The 17,113-nt window shown below is 36.2% G+C and overlaps 4 protein-coding genes across 10 annotated transcripts; 3 read left to right on the forward strand and 1 right to left on the reverse strand.

Moving 5' to 3' along the window:
• Window positions 1–1,191: 1,191 nt before the first annotated feature.
• On the forward strand, window positions 1,192–3,669 carry badb (BCL2 associated agonist of cell death b). Its single transcript, XM_058780621.1, has 4 exons — window positions 1,192–1,313; window positions 2,071–2,216; window positions 2,507–2,712; window positions 2,818–3,669. Exons 2-4 carry the CDS (start codon window positions 2,078–2,080, stop codon window positions 2,929–2,931), a joined length of 459 nt encoding a protein of 152 aa, XP_058636604.1. The 5' UTR covers window positions 1,192–1,313; window positions 2,071–2,077; the 3' UTR covers window positions 2,932–3,669.
• A 154-nt stretch (window positions 3,670–3,823) lies between these two features.
• On the reverse strand, window positions 3,824–5,073 carry zgc:101765 (uncharacterized protein LOC450036 homolog). The gene is made up of 2 exons (XM_058780613.1): window positions 4,906–5,073; window positions 3,824–4,797 (listed from the first exon to the last, which is right to left on the reverse strand). The coding sequence occupies exon 2, from the start codon at window positions 4,757–4,759 to the stop codon at window positions 3,893–3,895; it is 867 nt and encodes a 288-aa protein (XP_058636596.1). The 5' UTR covers window positions 4,760–4,797; window positions 4,906–5,073; the 3' UTR covers window positions 3,824–3,892.
• An 80-nt stretch (window positions 5,074–5,153) lies between these two features.
• LOC131543358 (membrane-anchored junction protein) lies at window positions 5,154–12,019 on the forward strand. 7 transcript variants are annotated; one of them, XM_058780616.1, is made up of 11 exons: window positions 5,157–5,296; window positions 5,530–5,662; window positions 5,862–5,895; window positions 5,999–6,074; window positions 6,368–6,490; window positions 6,574–6,605; window positions 6,775–6,914; window positions 7,871–7,922; window positions 8,188–8,239; window positions 10,558–10,627; window positions 10,723–12,018. In XM_058780616.1, the coding sequence occupies exons 2-11, from the start codon at window positions 5,562–5,564 to the stop codon at window positions 10,769–10,771; spliced, it is 729 nt and encodes a 242-aa protein (XP_058636599.1). In that variant the 5' UTR covers window positions 5,157–5,296; window positions 5,530–5,561; the 3' UTR covers window positions 10,772–12,018. The 7 variants fall into 7 exon arrangements, with proteins under 7 accessions (XP_058636603.1, XP_058636602.1, XP_058636599.1 ...); XM_058780618.1 differs by having other exon boundaries at window positions 5,159–5,296; window positions 5,603–5,662; window positions 5,862–5,913; window positions 10,723–12,017; XM_058780615.1 differs by having other exon boundaries at window positions 5,159–5,296; window positions 5,862–5,913; window positions 6,577–6,605; window positions 10,723–12,016.
• Window positions 12,020–13,998: 1,979 nt separating this feature from the next.
• gpha2 (glycoprotein hormone subunit alpha 2) lies at window positions 13,999–17,051 on the forward strand. Its single transcript, XM_058782799.1, has 3 exons — window positions 13,999–15,625; window positions 15,712–15,896; window positions 16,156–17,051. The coding sequence occupies exons 1-3, from the start codon at window positions 15,508–15,510 to the stop codon at window positions 16,258–16,260; spliced, it is 408 nt and encodes a 135-aa protein (XP_058638782.1). The 5' UTR covers window positions 13,999–15,507; the 3' UTR covers window positions 16,261–17,051.
• Window positions 17,052–17,113: the final 62 nt, after the last annotated feature.

Raw genomic sequence — 17,113 nt, forward strand, 5'->3', positions numbered from 1 at the left:
ATACCTGTCACAATATAAAAAGAAAATTAAATTCAGGTTATTTAATGAGGGAAAATGTGTTCAGTCAGGTAATGACTGAATATATGACACTGCGTGAGAATTTTGATGCTAATTATTACAACCCCTGCTTAATATCAACTCAAAACACAAACCCTGCATTGCAAGACAGCGACATCTTGTGCTTCACATAGCAACCTCACCACCATTGGATATTAATAGTTATTAAACGTGACATGGACATAACACAGGACATAAAGATGTAAAAATGTCCAAAACATTAAATATGTACCCAGTAATTGTATTTTTTCCTTTTTATAATTATTTTATATAATTTTATTTATTATATATTAATATAATTTATTGTTTATTATATTTCTATTCAGTTCAAGTATTTTTCAATTCAAGTTTATTTGTATAGCGCTTTTCACGATACCAATCGTTGCAAAGCAGCTTTACAGAAAATATTAGGTTGTTAGGTTGTTAGCACTATTCTTGTTAGGAGTATACCTTTTAGCATTGAAAATAGTCCAGAAGGACTAAAACGTTTGCTTTGTGTGAGTGTGTGTGTGTGTGTGTGTGTGTGAGAGAGAGCGAGAGAGTGTGTGTGTGTGTGTGTGTGTGTGTGTGCAGTCACTTTTTTGTTTGGGCACTTTAATTTTTGTTGTCACCTTTATGTAAATCTTCAGGAATATTTTTTGTTGAAAAGACTTTGAACTTTGCATTTCGTTTGGTGTGCGGATTTTTTGCTTTTGCTTTTTGTATTTTTCTCTATTGATTTAATCTACGCACCCAATTGTAAACATTTTCTTTTCATTTTACTTAATTAGCGCAGAATGTTTTCCTATTTTTCCCAGTAATTTTATTGCATCATTATCAGTCTTTATCATAAAAGCAAACGTTTTATCATTATCGATTTATTTCCAATGCCACAATTGGCTGACATTAATTTCTGAATAATAACCGTTGTCCATATCAAAAACTCTTTTGTTTTTTCATGTATTCATTGATTTGGTAGGCTAAATGAGGCTAAATTTATATTTAAAGGGGTTTTCTATAAATTTAGAAATTAGGAATTTAGGACTGAAACGTTTAATAAAACAACGCCTGTGTTTATTTCAATGAATTTGTTATTCTTTACATTATGTCCTTCACTGTGTGAGTTGGAGGTGATTTGCCGTTGCGCCTCTACTCCCCACAGCACGGGTGCGGGTCAGGACAGCAGCAGGAATCCAAACAGAGCCAGTCCAAAAAAACACAGAGACCCAGATCACCCGGAAGACTGTACGCAAGACGCCGACAGACTCCAAAAATCGGTGGGTAACTCGATAGTTTAAATATTTCTAATTAAACAAATACACGACGCGATTTTTAAAACACTTCAAAGTTAAAAGAAAAAAGTTTAAAAAAAGTTATCAACCCGCGGTCGTCGGACGGTACAGCCTCTTTGTAAGGGTTTGGGGTGGCACTGAGCCTCAAAGTTGTAAACAGAAGTTGCCTGTTGTTCCCCGTTTTTATACGTGACCGTGTGAGATTACAACCGTATCTTAAAATGTAATAATTATGGTTGCCATCATGATACGTAACTCGATAAGCATAAGTTAGTTAGCATTTGCAGAACTAAATTTAAGAAAGCCTGGTACTGGTAATAATGTTATTGTTATGTTTATTGTCGGATAATGCAGGTTATTTCTTTGAAATCAGCTCTGAGAATGTCTGTATCGGTTTACACTATGAACGATCGCGTCGAGAAAGTCTGTCTGAGTTCAGACCATAACACTGTTTTTTGTTGTTTTGTGGTGGTGGCTCAAGAGTGAAATACTGCGCGACAGTGTTGCTTATATTAATCAAGCAGTATTGCACTGTTTGCCTCTTCTTTACCAGTAGCTTATGAGGTTATATTGTTGATCCTGACTCTGCTCTTAGTTGATCTGCTTGAGGATAAGCTATTTCATAATGTGAAATAACACACAAACAGCAACAACCAATCTTTCCATTTACTCAATAAACAGTAAATTTAGAAATGTTCATAAATGAAGGTGTAATTAATCAACTTTTTCTTTTAACTTGCAGTTTAATCATGGCACAAATGTTCAGTATCTCTGACAATGAGTCAGAGACTGAGACATCGGAAGACCGTGAGGAATCAGGCCAGATGAAAAATAACAGTGGATCACCACAGAGAAAGCAACATCTCGCTCTGCCTGATAAGCTGAAAGGTGAGTCAGTCTCAAGGGCCTGTAGGATAGTTACAAGAACACACGTCATTTCTGTTGTATCTTGGATACACAGCACAGCAGACCACAATTACAAACAAATACAAGAATGTAGCACATTTCTCAAAATCTCAAACATATTTTTTTCATTCGAATAAACTCTGTGGTGGCATTGGTTTTAGCTTGTAAAACCAATAATGAAACATTTATTTCACATGAAGGAATACTTTAAATGTATTCCAACTCAAGGTCTGATCTGATCAGGTGTCATTCAATATCAAATGTCATTGTAGGAGAACAACTAGGGAGACACCGGAATCTTTCCATGAATGACGAGGACCTGCTGGAGACCGGGGCAGCAGATGAAGGCGATTTGGTTGGAGGTGATCCTTTCAGGCCGAGATCTCGCTCGGCTCCTCCTGCTTTGTGGGCAGCTAAGAAATATGGCCGACAGCTAAGGAGAATGAGTGATGAGTTTGACATCCTCCTTGATAAAGGGGTAAGGAAACCTAGTTCCAGAATAGCGATCAACTAAAACTCTGTTTAACCTACTTATTAAACAATGGAAAATGAAAATGATTTTCTTATCTTACATCTCTTACAGATGAAGAGGGTGAAGAGCGCAGGAACAACACGTCAGATGCGGCAGTCCCCCAGCTGGTTGACCTTCCTTTGGAGTCACAAAGAGTCTGATGCTGAGTCACGCCCCGCAGAGTGACTGACAGTGAATGAATGATGGAAGAAAAGAGAAAAGAGAACTACTGTACATAACAATTGGTGGTAGAAGAAAAGGATGCACTGCTGTGAAGAGAAGGAATAATTCCATTGACTGGTTTTAAATCCTTTTCATGAACTGCACTGGGACCATTGACTGTGGAAAAGCATAATCGGTTTCTCACTGGCATGTGCTAGCCCACAAAAATAACAAAACCGGAGAATCTCCAATTTTCCTTGAGCTCTGGGAATATTATGCAGTAAATCTCATGAATGTGAGAAAGCTGGATATCAGCTTGCTCGAATCATAGACTTCCTGTCACTCTGCCACATTGGTTTTCATATTCAGATGAAATCAAAAGACGTTGAAGGTATTTTTTTATACATTATCTGTTAAAGGAATTTTAACAATATGTTTAGACCATCAGCTGTAAAAAAAAAAAAAAAAAGTTTCTACTGTAAAGGGACTTTGGCCACTTTGAAGAGCCCTTTTGGTTTATTACCACCTCTTGAGTCATAAAATCTATTGTAAGTTTCTACAATAATAAGCACAAAAGCTTAAAAACAAGAATGGGTCTAAATACCCAAGAAAGCAGGGGACACAATCATTACTGGTATTACTTGAACACAACAGATTTTCAATGCCTTGTAACTTTTTTATTAATTAAAAACATTTTATTGTGATGTTATTGTTTGTAACCAATATAGCCTATTAAGAAATGAATAAATCATTTTTAGCACAGATTGTTCTTGCTTCTTTCTGAAACATAAAATGTAAGTACTGTTCTTCGTGTAATACAATTTGGAAATATATCAAACTGCAGTATTTTACTTGTGCATTAGTCACGCTCTACTCCTTTGTTTTATGTGAGGTTTTTACAGTTCTCTTTCAAATGGTCTAGCAAAAGATAAAATAGTAGGAATTTCAGTAAGTCAAAACATGAGTTTTTGTCAATGAGTTGTCTTTAAGACACTTGTGTTGGATCCCAGCAGAACTTCTCCCCGCAATCTAGAGCAGAGAGCCTTTCCACATCCTCCTCGCTAATCTCAAAGTCAAACAGACGCCCATTCTCTTCCACACGTTCTGGCTGACATGATTTTGGAAGTACTGGAATGTTCTGTTGTACAGCCCACCTCAGCAACACTTGGGCTGATGTCCTCCCATACTTTTTTGCTAAATCCAGAACCACATGGTCTGATAGTAGAACCCCTGTTCCAAGAGACGAGTATGCCTGAAAACACACCGCTCTTTCCTTACAAAGTGCCCTCAAGTCCATTTGAACCAGCTTTGGGTGGAACTCCACCTGAAGAACTGCTGGGGGCACTTTACAACTCTTCAGTAGCTCATGCATGTGCTCTACTGTGTAATTAGACACCCCAATGGCCCGAAATTTTCCTTCTGTGTAGAACTCCTCCAAGACTGTCCAGCTTTGAGCACGGTTTTCAGGATTTCGTTTATCCCCTGCTGGCAGCCCCTGAGTACCTGGCCAATGAATAAGATATAGGTCAATGTAGCCCAATCCCAATTGCTCCAGGCTCCTCAGGCAACCATCTCTGGCTTTGGACCCTTGATCTTTGGGACCCAATTTACTAGTAATATAAACATCTTCTCGAGAGAGGCCATGCTTGGGCAACAGGCAACGGAGGGCATGACCTAATTGTGCTTCATTATGGTACACTGCCGCAGTGTCAAAGGCACGGTAACCAGCTGTCAAAGCTGCATCCACAGCATTATAAGTGTCCTCTTGACCCTGCAAACGGAAAGTGCCCAGTCCCAACAGAGGCATCCGAGTCCCAGTGTTGAGAAGTACAGATGGCTGAGGCTCAGTCATTTGGAGAGAAGGAAGCCTTATTTTGGAGACTATGAAAGCTGTAGTGCATAAGGATGAAGTGATGAAGCATGTGCATTAAGAATAATATATTTAAAATGCATTGAGATGATAAAATTGGAGTAACGTTAACAGAGACAAAAACTCACCCTGCAGGTTTTCTTGAAAATGAAAAAACAAACAGGCGCCAGTGACTTCAACACGGTCAAGGTTCAATGATCTGCTCCACGTAAATAACAGTACTAATTTATCTACGTTCAAGCAAAAAACTTTCTCATACAGCCTTATCTATGTCAACTGCTGTACAATCCGCTCAACCTAACTTGATCATGTGACGATAAAGGGGCGGGACATATATTTGTGGTTGGAACTCTAGTCACCATAGAGATAGCAGCGGTTTTGCGTCTCACTGGATGTCGCATTTCACCAATCAGAGTTTGTTTTCATGACTTGAGGGCGGGACCGCTGATAGCCCATGACAGGCCCGCGCTCTTTTTCAACGTTCTAAAACAGTTGGCGGGAAATACTTGAGGCGTTACGGTAATTTATACTTTTGCCTCTGGGTGTTTATTTACCATGTCATTTCCATTCATAAATAAAAAATAAATAAATAAAGATTCTGTATTGGCTTTATAAATGACAGAAACTGAGGGAATTGATCGTTTGTCCTAGCAAGCTGGAGTTGTTTATTTCTGTAAACTATACACATATAAACATAAAACATGCATTTATCATATAGGTAATACCATACCTCTTGTTTAATATTTTTCCAGTGAAGGTTCCATTTATACTTAAAAGAGTAACCATGTCAGTCCAGACCTTTTCCTTCCCTGTACCTGAGACCAGATTTTTTCAGGCTGGACAACAAGTCTTCAAATTCAAGATAAGAAGAGGAGACATGAGCAGGCAAGACTATGCAAGCTTATTTTATTTGTTTAATATAAAGTATGCTATATTATTTTGAATACCTTTACGATTTTTACCTTTACCTTTACAATATACTTTTACCTTTACAATATAGTCTACCTTTTGATATTAGATAGCCTACAAAACGAGGTCATTTCTCTAGAAATAGCCAATCTGATTTGGACATTGTCTTTTATAGCGTTCATGAGGAAGAAATGCTGTATGGAGAGCTAGTCAGTGAGGAGTTGGAGGTTTTTTAAGATCAGGATTATCATTTTGGATTTGATTTAGTAAACCTTGGGAAGATTTCATTCCTAATCGGATTTTGTTTTGCAGAATGCTGTGCGTGCGGTACTTGCAAACCTGGATGGTCTTCACCCCTTCACCACCCAGCATTTCAACATTTTTCCCTGTATGCTTCTCTGAATATAACTTTACCCAAAAATGAAATTGCTCTCCCAAACCTGTAGGGGGCGCTAAGACATTTTGTAAATAACATTTTTATGTTCCACAGAAGAAAAAAGAAGAACATGGGGTTAAGTAAATGATAACCAAAGTTTCATTTTATTGAACTATCCCTTTAAATGTATGAAAGAACTCAGCCAACAGGGAGTCTTGACTTTTGACTCTTAAATTAAAGGTGATAACTACAATTTATACAAATAATGAACCATTACTTCCCTTGACAACACACCACACTTACAGACAAAAGTAAATGGGAACAAGTGTCCAAAATGAAGTTCGTGAAAGAGGGTGTAAAACTGTCTCCATACCCCTTCCTTATCACACTGTATGTAGAGTATCGTGAACCAGCCTTTCCATATGCAGGTGGGAGTTCTCTCAATATAACATTTTCACTATGACACATGCTTTAAATTAACTTAGTCTTTGACTCTTTGACTCTTGTTCAGCAGTGAAAAATACCAATGCCTGGAACACACCGGTGAGTGTCTTTTGTTAAATATTCATTTCTTAAATTATGTTGGAATTATTTTGTGGTTCATTTCTCATTTGAACCTGTAAAAATTAAATACGTAATGTTTTGCCATGGTGCTTGATTCCTATCATTGTGATTGTCAGAAGCTGACGAAAGTAAATGTAAATGCCCACAGGAGAAACTGTCTATATTGAAAAGTCCACAGTGTGCTAGTGAGCCAATGAGGACAGACCAAACCACTGCAATGGATCATCCAGAAGAGGGCACTATGAACCAACACAAGAATAATAAGCAAACCCCAGAGTGCTATATTCAGTAAGTGTTGATGTGCTGCTTTTTTATATGCTGCATGAGGTAATAAATCAATGTCAAGTCTTGTCCTTCACCTATGCAAATCTGTCTTTCCCACAAAGTGTATTTTAGTTATTTTTATTCCAACACTTGTAGTGTCAAATCTGTACTTATTTAAAGTCCTTGCTCGATGCATAATGTCACAATACAACATAAATGGGAATAAAATAATAATGAATAATACAACAGAAGGACAGGCCCAAACTTCATCGCATGACTCATCCAGTAAATAGATGCCAATCATTTAAAAGGCCATTTGGAGTGATGATGAAACCAAGCCATACAATAGGATGGTGTTTATAAATATTTTTCATGGGACCTTGCTGTCAGACAGACACAAGGAGACATTTGTGGGATTTTCCACTTTGTTTTCAGTGATGGTTGATAAACTGATAAGATTGCTGAACCGAGTGATGAGGTGTTGAGTCACATGCAGCAGTTATGAAACAGCAGAGCAGAGGAGCCTGAGCATGGGGCGCCATCGCAATGAAGCTGTCACTCAATCTGCAGGCAGAACATAATAATTTAGCTGTTAAAATAACATCCCATCTCATCCAATTCCTCCGCATAGAAAGAGATGCACAAATCAATAAGCCAGCGGAGAACAGAATTTGACATGTACTTTTAATTCCGTCATGTCCTCATTTTGTTTGTGGTGGGCGATGAGAAAATTATGATGTTGGTTAATTCTGGCGAAGACTTCAGTAATTCAGTGGAGTTTACACAGCTCACCTACTGCAGTATCAAAAATAGACGTCTTTTCATAGGGAATTTGTGTGTATGTGTGCAAGCCCTCAGGCTCATACGCTTGTAGACTTGCCTAAAACAGGTCTTTTGTTTTTATGTTAAATGTGCTGGAAAAGGGAACAGGAATTAGATATGTCAAAAAAAGAGAACAAATAGATCTTTCTCTCTTTTAGGGAGTCCCCTTCCTCGGCCAATGGTGCAGAAGAGATTGTTTGTGGCAGTGAGGTTAGTGGATGGACGTGTGTTTTGGGGAGCCAGTTCTTCTCTCCATCACTTACACACACACTGTCTCAATTGTTAATCATTTTTAATTGCCCCTGCAGGGTGCACAATCTGACATATTAGCTCATTCGGGTGGCATAACTACTCCATTATGTTAATTATAGCAGCTGATAAAAATAAAAAACCTGTTTCAGGTACTTTTCATTTGTGAGCACATCCATCATTGGTATGTTCTTAATTTCTCTCTCTTGTTTCTATTCTGTTGTAGATTCATGCTGATTCACATGTGACTTGTCTACCAGCACCAGATGTGCATGATGGTAAATTGCATATCAGTGTCTTTCCTAATATATTAGTGATCCAACCCAAATAATGTAAGCAGAACTGTGCCTTTTGAATCCCACAATTCTGCTCACAATGTTTTCTGTTATTAGTCATCAAATCGCTTTCCTTTTTGAGGTTTAATGGGATAGTTCACCCAGAAATGAAAATTCTGTCATTATTTACTTACCCTCTTGTCATTCCAAACCTGTATGCACAAAAGAAGATATTTTGAAGAATGTTGGTAACCAAGCAGTTGACGGTAACCACTGATAAAATACTATGGAAGTCAAGGGCTATCATCAACTGTGAAGGGTGAGTAAATGATTTAAATGACACAATTTTTATTTTTGGGTGAACTATTCCTTTAACTATCAAATGATCAGATAGAGTTAGTTGTCAACCGATATGTGCTTTCAATGGCCAATGTTAATAACAGTATCTAGAAAGCTGGATGGCCAATGGCATACAACCCGAATTCTGGAAATGAAAACTAAAGAATTTCAAATCACATGAGCCAATATTGTATTCACAATAGAACTTAGTTAACATAACAAATGTTTAAACTGAGAAATCTTGCAATTTTATGCACAAAATGAGCTCATTTCAAATTTGATGCCTGCTACAGGTCTCAAAATAGGTGGGACGGGGCCATGACTACCATGGTGTAGCATCACCTCTTCTTTTCAAAACAGTTTGAAGACGTCTGGGCATCGAGGTTATGAGTTTCTGGAGTTTTGGTGTTGCGATTTGGTCCCATTCTTGCCTGATATAGGTTTCCAGCTGTTGAAGAGTTCGTGGTTGTCTTTGACGTATTTTTCGTTTAATGATGCACCAAATGTTCTCTATTGGTAAGAGATCTGGACTGCAGGCAGGCCAATTCAGCACCCGGACTCTTCTACTACGAAGCCATGCTGTTGTAATAGCTGCAGTATGTGGTTTTGCATTGTCCTGCTGAAATACACAAGGCCTTCCCTGAAATAGATGTCATCTGGAGGGTAGCATATAAACCGTATGCACTTATGCACCCCCATACCATCAGAGATGCTGGTTTTTGAACTGAACGCTGATAACACGCTGGAAGTTCTCCCTCCTCTTTAGCCTGGAGGACAAGGCGTCTGTGATTTCCAACAAGAATGTCAAATTTGGACTCGTCTGACCATAGAACACTTTTCCACTTTGAAACAGTTCATTTTAAATTAGCCTTGGCCCACAGGGCACGAAGGCGCTTCTGGACCATGTTCACATATGGCTTCCTTTTTGCATAATAGAGCTTTAGTTGGCATCTGCAGATGGCACGACGGATTGTGTTTACCGACAGTGGTTTCTGGAAGTATTCCTGGGCCCATTTAGTAATGTCAATGACAGAATCATGCCGATGAGTGATGCAGTGTTGTCTGAGGGCCCGAAGACCACGGGCATCCAACAAAGGTCTTCGGCCTTGTCTCTTACGCACTGGAGATTTCTTTTTCAGCCCTTTGTTGCCCCTGTGCCAACTTTTTGGAGACCTGTAGCAGGCATGAAATTTGAAATTACCTCATTTAGTGGATGAAAGTGTAAAATTTCTCCGTTTGAACATTTGTTATGTTCTTTATGTTCTAGTTTGAATAAAATATTGGCTCATGTAATTTGAAAGTCTTTTAGTTTCATTTTATTCAAATTTAAAAAAACATCCCAACATTTCCGGAATTCGGGTTGTAGAAGAATTCAGTGCTAGTAAATGAGATGTACTCAAATTAGCTGAAATGAACTCTTATTTTACACAACATTTACTCAAAATTCACAAGCAAATGACAATCAAGCTTATTCATTGACAAAGTCGTCAGTAAAATCTGTGGTGGGCAAACATTTAACAAAGTTACTTATTATTAGTTAAAAATAGTGCTGTCAAACGATTAATCGTGATTAATCACATCCCAAATAAAAGCTTTTGTTTACATAATATATATGTGTGTACTGTGTATATTTGTTATGTATATATAAATTAAATACACACATGTATGTATATATTTAAGAAAAATATTTTATGTTTATATATTAAATATATTTATATATGATATAATTTATATGAATATAAATATATACATGTAAATATTTTCAAAATATATGCTGTATGTGTGTGTCTTTATATATACATAATGAATATACACAGTACACACACATATATTATGTAAACAAAAACTTTTATTTTGGATGCGATTAATCACGATTAATCGTTTGACAGCACTAAAAAATAATAATAAAATAAAATGATGAAACTGTTGTAGTAAAAATCTAATGATTTTTAATCTTACGGGATTTTTAACACATTGTTTAGCTGCCCCTGAAGGTCCTGACCCAAATTCAACAACCGGACAGAACACTGGGATCATTACTAGAATGGCCAGGTGAGATATTGAAGTGTTTGAATCTGCATAAAGTTCTGAGATTGAAAACTCAGAATGAACTTATTTTCTGCATGTTCTTCATAATGTTTTCACAGCTCGCTGTTTCCCTTCTCTCTGTTCTTCCGTAAGAGTCCTGCAAATTAAAAAATCCAAACCATCGTTCCTTGACACTTACAGAGAAGAAAGAAAAAGCTAGTTTCACTTTTAAGCTTCTTCAAGGTTTTGAATAGCACCTGGTTCATTTGTGCTGTTTGTGCATTCTGTTTGTGTAATTCTTCAAAACTTAATCAATAATGGTTCGAACTGTGTTCATATGAGTGTTTCAAATACATACTAATATTTAAAATGGTTGCTTTGGGTGAAAATTCCTTTTGTTGCATGTCACTGTCAGTAAGCCTGAAATTACATTTATGTTCTATTATGTGCGTTCACCTGAATAGGGTCGTTAGAACAGCGAGTTTTGTTGGCTTTTTTGTGTTTCTGTGTATCTGAGTATGTGCGTGTTGTTGCAGCGTTCACTAAATTGAGTGTGTGTGTGTGGCAGACCACTCTCAAGAAGGTGAGGTCATCAGCCAAGGCTATACACGCCCGATCCTCTTGTCTCAAAATCCACACCTGCTTCTGACTGCCTTTGCAAATTATTACAGGATCAAAGAAGAATTAGTTGAAGCTCTCCTGTATCTGTCAAAGACTTCTATCTTTGGGTTCATGACTCAAGAAAAAGCCCAGATTTATCTCTCGTTTTTATTTTCAGAGTTTACGTATCGCTGTAACCTGGAAACCAGTAGAGTCATGAAGAATTAGATTATTAATACATCCGCTTGCACTTTATAGCAGCTGCCAAAACAACAGGAGAGGGCATGGCCTCACGTTTTCTCTTGATGAGCTGATTATATTAATATCTCGACCTTTAAACCTCCATGTCAATCAAGCTCTGAAGTTTTTTTTGAGAAGCTGACACTGTATAAATCTTAATATCTTTTTATAATTACACTCCATTCTGTGATAAAAACCCTGGAGACCTTGAAGTATGAATCATGCTGAGCATGTGTGTTGTGGGGAGGTGGGTTGAGAGGATGTTGAATTATGTCATCCATTCCGTTTCCAATGACATAATGAATTGTGCGTGTTAGAAAGTGAATGGATTAATAGTTGTTTGCTAGTTTAGTCAGCACCCAGGAATGCATTGTAAAGGACTTTCAATTTAGCTTTAGCACTAAAATAGCATCAGGATCAATGACTGCAACAACAACATTTACTGTACATGCACATCATTTTTTAACGAATACTTTTATTCAGCAAAGATTAATCAAATTGATCGAAATTAACAGTGAAGACTGACATTGTTACAAAACATTCTTAAAATAAATTATTCTTTCTATTCACAAAAAAACACAACAAAAAATGTATTATGATTTCTGCAGCACAACTCTTTTCTACTGATTTTAAAATATATTAAAATACAACTGTTTTTTTTTAACTAATAATATTTCACAGTATTGCTGTTTTGTTATAAAAGCATAAAAGACCCCAAACTTTTGAACAGTACAGTGTACATTCTGGTAAAGCCTTTAAAAAATGTCATTGATATACTCCACAACTATTATAATATTGCTCTATATTCTACTCTATATACTCAGTATAATTCAAATAAACTAAGTCATGACATCTTCACTCTTTACATGCTCTTCAGGAAATAATGAGAATGCTCACCATTATTATGCTGTATTTCAAACTTGCTAATTCTCATTTTTGTACTTAACAATCATACAGAAAACGCAATGAAATGCAACCACAACATGGCTGGTAATTAACAGGGGTTTGGGGCATAAGTAATATAAAGTGACTTTTATTCATAGTCTGATAATATTGATAATGATAATATAATGATCTGTTTATGCTCTACACTCATTGCCAAAAATATCGGCACCCTTGGTAAATATGATCAAAGAAGGCTGTGAAAATTAATCTGCATTGTTGATCCTTTTGATCTTTTATTAAAAAAATTCACAAAAATCTAACCTTTCATTGGATAATAAGAATTTAAAATTGAGGGAAATATCATTATGAAATAAATGTTTTTCTCTAATACACATTGGCCACAATTAACGGCACCCTTTTATTCAATACTTTTTAAAACCTCCATTTGCCAGTTTAACAGCTCTAAATTTTCTCCTATGATGCCTGATGAGGTTGGAAAACACCTGACAAGAGATCAGAGACCATTCCTTCATACAGACCACTTTAGATTCCCAGCTCCATGTTGGTGCTTCTTCTCTTCAGTTCACCCACTCATTTTCTATAGGGTTCAGGTCAGAGGACTGGAATGGCCAGCAGAAGTTTGATTTTGTGCTCAGTGACCCATTTTTGTGTTGTTTTTGAGGTTTGTGTTTGGATTATTGTACGGTTAGAAGATCCAAACATGGCCCATTATAAGATTTCTAACAGAGTCAGTCACTTATTGATTTTTTAAAATGAGTGTACAAGTTCCAAACAAACGCACAACAGAACATTTGCATGTCGTTGAGGAACACAGTGGTGTTTCGTTATTGAATGAATCTTGTGTTTTGTTGAGGAAAGATTCAGTGACCCATTGATAAGGACATTCAATTGCTTTCTTCCTAATATTAATACATTTGTAATGATCCAGTTGAATGTATGAAGACTCGTTCATTCAACTTACAGTGACCCCTGGCAGTTTTAGTTTCTTAAGTAAAAGTATTGTTTCATTTTATTTCATTATTTCCCAACATTTTATATTTAAAACTCATAGCATTATTTATGCAGTTGTAATGCAGTGTAAATTTGTTTATGTAACCTCTTGAGTTGCATTAAACAGTATGTAAATACATATAAATACTACTTCAGATGGTGTGGCATATAATGCAAAGATGGCTTTTAGATACTGATTTCATTGAATTGGTAACAGCCCTACACTGAAAAAAATGATACATTTTTTTAAGGTAAGTGGTTGCAAACAATTTATTTTAGCTACATTTAAATAAACAAATTTAGTTGAAAGTTAGTCAACTAAATTTGTTTATTTAAATGTAGCTACAATAAATTGATTGTAACCACTTACCTTAATTTTTTTTTTTTTTTTGTAAATTCAATGATTCATTAATATACATCAAATTCAATGATATTAATAATAGAAAGATGGAACATCAAATAAAGATAGAAAAATGTGTAAAGGTAAAAAATTTTCCTGGAAATCAGTTTATGAATGAAAATTTCACCCCTTAACAGTAAAATTTTTCTAATTTAGTCATTTCTGTCCCAGTGGTTTATAAAAATCAAAAATGTATTTCTTAAGCAAAAATGCATTTCTTTAGTATTTTGACTTCTCACAACAGTGCAGCAAAGTTAGCTTTGTTTAAACGTGCAAATATAAATAAATGTTTAAGTTGATGTTTTGAATAAGATGTTTACATGACCAAAAATTCACTTTATGCCAGCTATGTCAACACAATATTTGCAGTGTTGGTTTCTGCAATTAATGGGCATGCATAATTTTCAATTTAATAGTGGTCCAAAAATCCTATCATGCATGACAAAGACCAGAGCACGAGAGATGAATGCACGTGCAAAAGGTTCTAAAGTTAGTCAACATGAAAAAAAAAATGGGAAGGGAAAGGGAACAACAGAAAGCGCAGTAAACCAGTGGAATAAAGGCAGTGGGGAGGGTCCGGTTCTCCACATCCACATGCACGAGGACACACCGGTAAGTGGGCGTGACTATGCTGGAAGCTGAGGGCTCGGTTCTACCTGCACTACATATATGTGCTCTGTGAGAGAGAACTTCACACCTGCACACCTGTCTGAGGTCAACATCTTATCTGAACACTCTTTGGCTTTGAAGCAGGATCCACATCTACAGGTACAACTTTGTCTTTTTCACTTTAAGTCTGAGTATTATAAATGCAATGTGGATATCTTGGTATGAGATTAATATTAACGTAAGACTGTAATGCTGATTTCTCTATTACCTATTATTTATGCTGTGGACAAAAGTTATTTCTGTATTTCCCTGAGGGGAGGTAATTCTTTTAATTTATCTATCCATCCATTCGTCCATTCAACAGCAGCTAAAGCAAGCTTCACATTCCTCGGTTTAAACAATTAATTCTAATTTGATCTGTGTGTATGTTCATGCATGTAGATTGTTGGATAGATATTTTTAAAATGTAGATATATGTTGTTCAAGTAAGTTAGGCTATATCTATCTATCTATCTATATATGAAGGCAAAAAAGAAAAGAAAGTATAGTCTATCAAAATAGAATTCTCCAAGTATAGCTATTTATGTATATGAGTAAAAAAAAAAAAAAAAGAAATTTGTTTTTTCAAAATAGAAAAAGAAAGAAAAAACGAATTCCAGCGTATGTATATTCTGATTAGCATTTATTGGACAAAAAAATAAAAAATGTAATAATTGTTCTAAATTGTTTCACATGTTACCCATACATGATGAACCAGACACATGCGGTGATAATAAAATTTAGTTTCCATACCGTTTACGGCATGGAAACTTTCATACACATTATGATGGGGAAAGTGGCAGATTAATTTTCAGATTATTTTGACAACTCCTAATAATGAACTCCCAAGACAATAGTCAGGAAAGTCTGGTCAGTTCTCACAGAAATTATTCTTGCAAAGGGCCAAATGACTTAAATGTTTGTGTAAACGGTATGAAATCATTTATTAAAGTCCCGCAGCAAAAGATGAAAGGATGTGTCATTTGGTTGACCTCAGATTTATCCACTGGTCCAGGTTACGAAAAGTGAAAACAAAATGACTGTACTGGTGATATATTTTAGTGGCATTTCTTGAGTGAATTCGCTGAAATAGTTGTAACTCTTGCAGGTTAACATCACCATGTTCCGCTGCGTAACATCTGATCTGGCAGTGCTTATGGTGCCTATGGTTCTGTTGGTGTTGCTAATGCCTATTAGCTGGAGTTTTCAAGCCCTGACCCCTGGCTGCCACCTTTACCGTGAGTGGAAACGATCTCATTTTTATGAAGCAATCAAACTCATTCTTATGAAAAAAGTACTAATTTACCCCTCTGTCTACACACAGCATTCAACGTGACCATACGGACAGACAAGCGAGGGACCTGTCGAGGAACGCAGTTGGTGTACGCCTGCGTGGGCTACTGTGAGTCCAGCGCTTTCCCCTCGCGCTACTCTGTGCTGCTGGCCTCCAACTTCACCCGCAACATAACATCTGCTTCCCGCTGCTGCACCATTAGCAAGGATGCCAAGGTACAGCACTGTCACCATCGACTAATCATTATTATATTACTAAGACCAATTTGACATCAGAAGAACCAATTATGTACCATTATGACTAAAGACTTTAATGGTTATGGTCCTCTGTGGATTTCTGGACATAACAATTTCCACCATCTATTCTGTTTTATTCTATTTGGTGAATCATTTCAGAATACACTGTCAACTTTTTTTTAAGAGAATTGAAATAATTTATTAAGGATAATATTTTGTTCCTTCGGTCTTTTCTCAGGTCAAAGTTCGTCTGCACTGTCCTCGAGGCCGTCATCATGATGATATCGAGATCTTGACTGCGCGTGCCTGTCGGTGCAACATGTGCCACAAATCCCGTTACTGAGATCCCACATAAAGAACGTGCCACTCATGCTGTACTGGACAACTAAGACTGTGTGCAGATATTAAAATATGCAGTTTGTTTGCTTGTTTTTATTTTACTTTGTACATACAAATATACTACCATTGAAAAGTTTGGGGTCAGTAAAGATTTCATTCCTACTTGTATTCAGCAAGGATGCATTAAATTGATTAAAAGTGATAGTAAAATATTTTGCATTTAAAAAAAAGAAGAAAAAAATCTAGTTCAAATAAATGCTATTCTTTTTAACTTTCTATTTATCAAATGAACCTGGTAAAAATGTATCACAATTTCCACAAAAAAATAATCAGGCAGCACAACTGTTTTCAAAACTGATAATACAGAATATTTCTTGAGCACCAAATGAGCATATTAGAATGATTTCTGAAGGATCATGTGACACTGAAGTCTGCTGAAAATTCAGCTTTGTCGTCACAGAAATAAATGACATTTTAAAATATATTTAAATATATTATTTAAAAATGTAATATTTTACAATATTACTGTTTCTACTTACTGCTGCCCTGGTGAGATTTCAAACAAACCTTACCGCCCTCAAACTTTGATACAGTTTAATAAAATAATCTCCTTTTCTTTTTATCTTGTATCTAAAGTTCTAAGATGACACAGTTTGAAACAGCATGAGTGAGATGTTCTCGAATGTGGTGTAAAACCAACGCAAATGACTACATAAAGCAATACAATATAAAACAAAGGCAAATAGCATCAGATACTCTCTAGTTCAAATAAAAATCACTTTTCTAATGTCGTGCCACCTAATGACAAAGAATGTATCTTACGTAATATATATTTATAAGGTGATGTTTGCACAAAA

Source organism: Onychostoma macrolepis, chromosome 07 (assembly GCF_012432095.1).
Source record: "Onychostoma macrolepis isolate SWU-2019 chromosome 07, ASM1243209v1, whole genome shotgun sequence".
NCBI classification, from domain to species: Eukaryota; Metazoa; Chordata; class Actinopteri; order Cypriniformes; family Cyprinidae; genus Onychostoma; species Onychostoma macrolepis.

Excerpts from the sequence above, each read along its gene's own strand:
- badb (XM_058780621.1), top strand. The coding sequence starts at position 2,078 with ATGGCACAAATGTTCAGTATCTCTGACAATGAGTCAGAGACTGAGACA. Across the intron at positions 2,217-2,506 it reads TCTGCCTGATAAGCTGAAAG|GAGAACAACTAGGGAGACAC; the intron begins GTGAGTCAGTCT and ends ATGTCATTGTAG. Across the intron at positions 2,713-2,817 it reads ACATCCTCCTTGATAAAGGG|ATGAAGAGGGTGAAGAGCGC; the intron begins GTAAGGAAACCT and ends CATCTCTTACAG.
- zgc:101765 (XM_058780613.1), bottom strand. The coding sequence starts at position 4,759 with ATGACTGAGCCTCAGCCATCTGTACTTCTCAACACTGGGACTCGGATG.
- LOC131543358 (XM_058780614.1), top strand. The coding sequence starts at position 5,562 with ATGTCAGTCCAGACCTTTTCCTTCCCTGTACCTGAGACCAGATTTTTT. Across the intron at positions 6,491-6,573 it reads ACCAGCCTTTCCATATGCAG|CAGTGAAAAATACCAATGCC; the intron begins GTGGGAGTTCTC and ends ACTCTTGTTCAG. Across the intron at positions 6,915-7,870 it reads ACCCCAGAGTGCTATATTCA|GGAGTCCCCTTCCTCGGCCA; the intron begins GTAAGTGTTGAT and ends TCTCTCTTTTAG.
- gpha2 (XM_058782799.1), top strand. The coding sequence starts at position 15,508 with ATGTTCCGCTGCGTAACATCTGATCTGGCAGTGCTTATGGTGCCTATG. Across the intron at positions 15,626-15,711 it reads CCCTGGCTGCCACCTTTACC|CATTCAACGTGACCATACGG; the intron begins GTGAGTGGAAAC and ends GTCTACACACAG. Across the intron at positions 15,897-16,155 it reads CCATTAGCAAGGATGCCAAG|GTCAAAGTTCGTCTGCACTG; the intron begins GTACAGCACTGT and ends GTCTTTTCTCAG.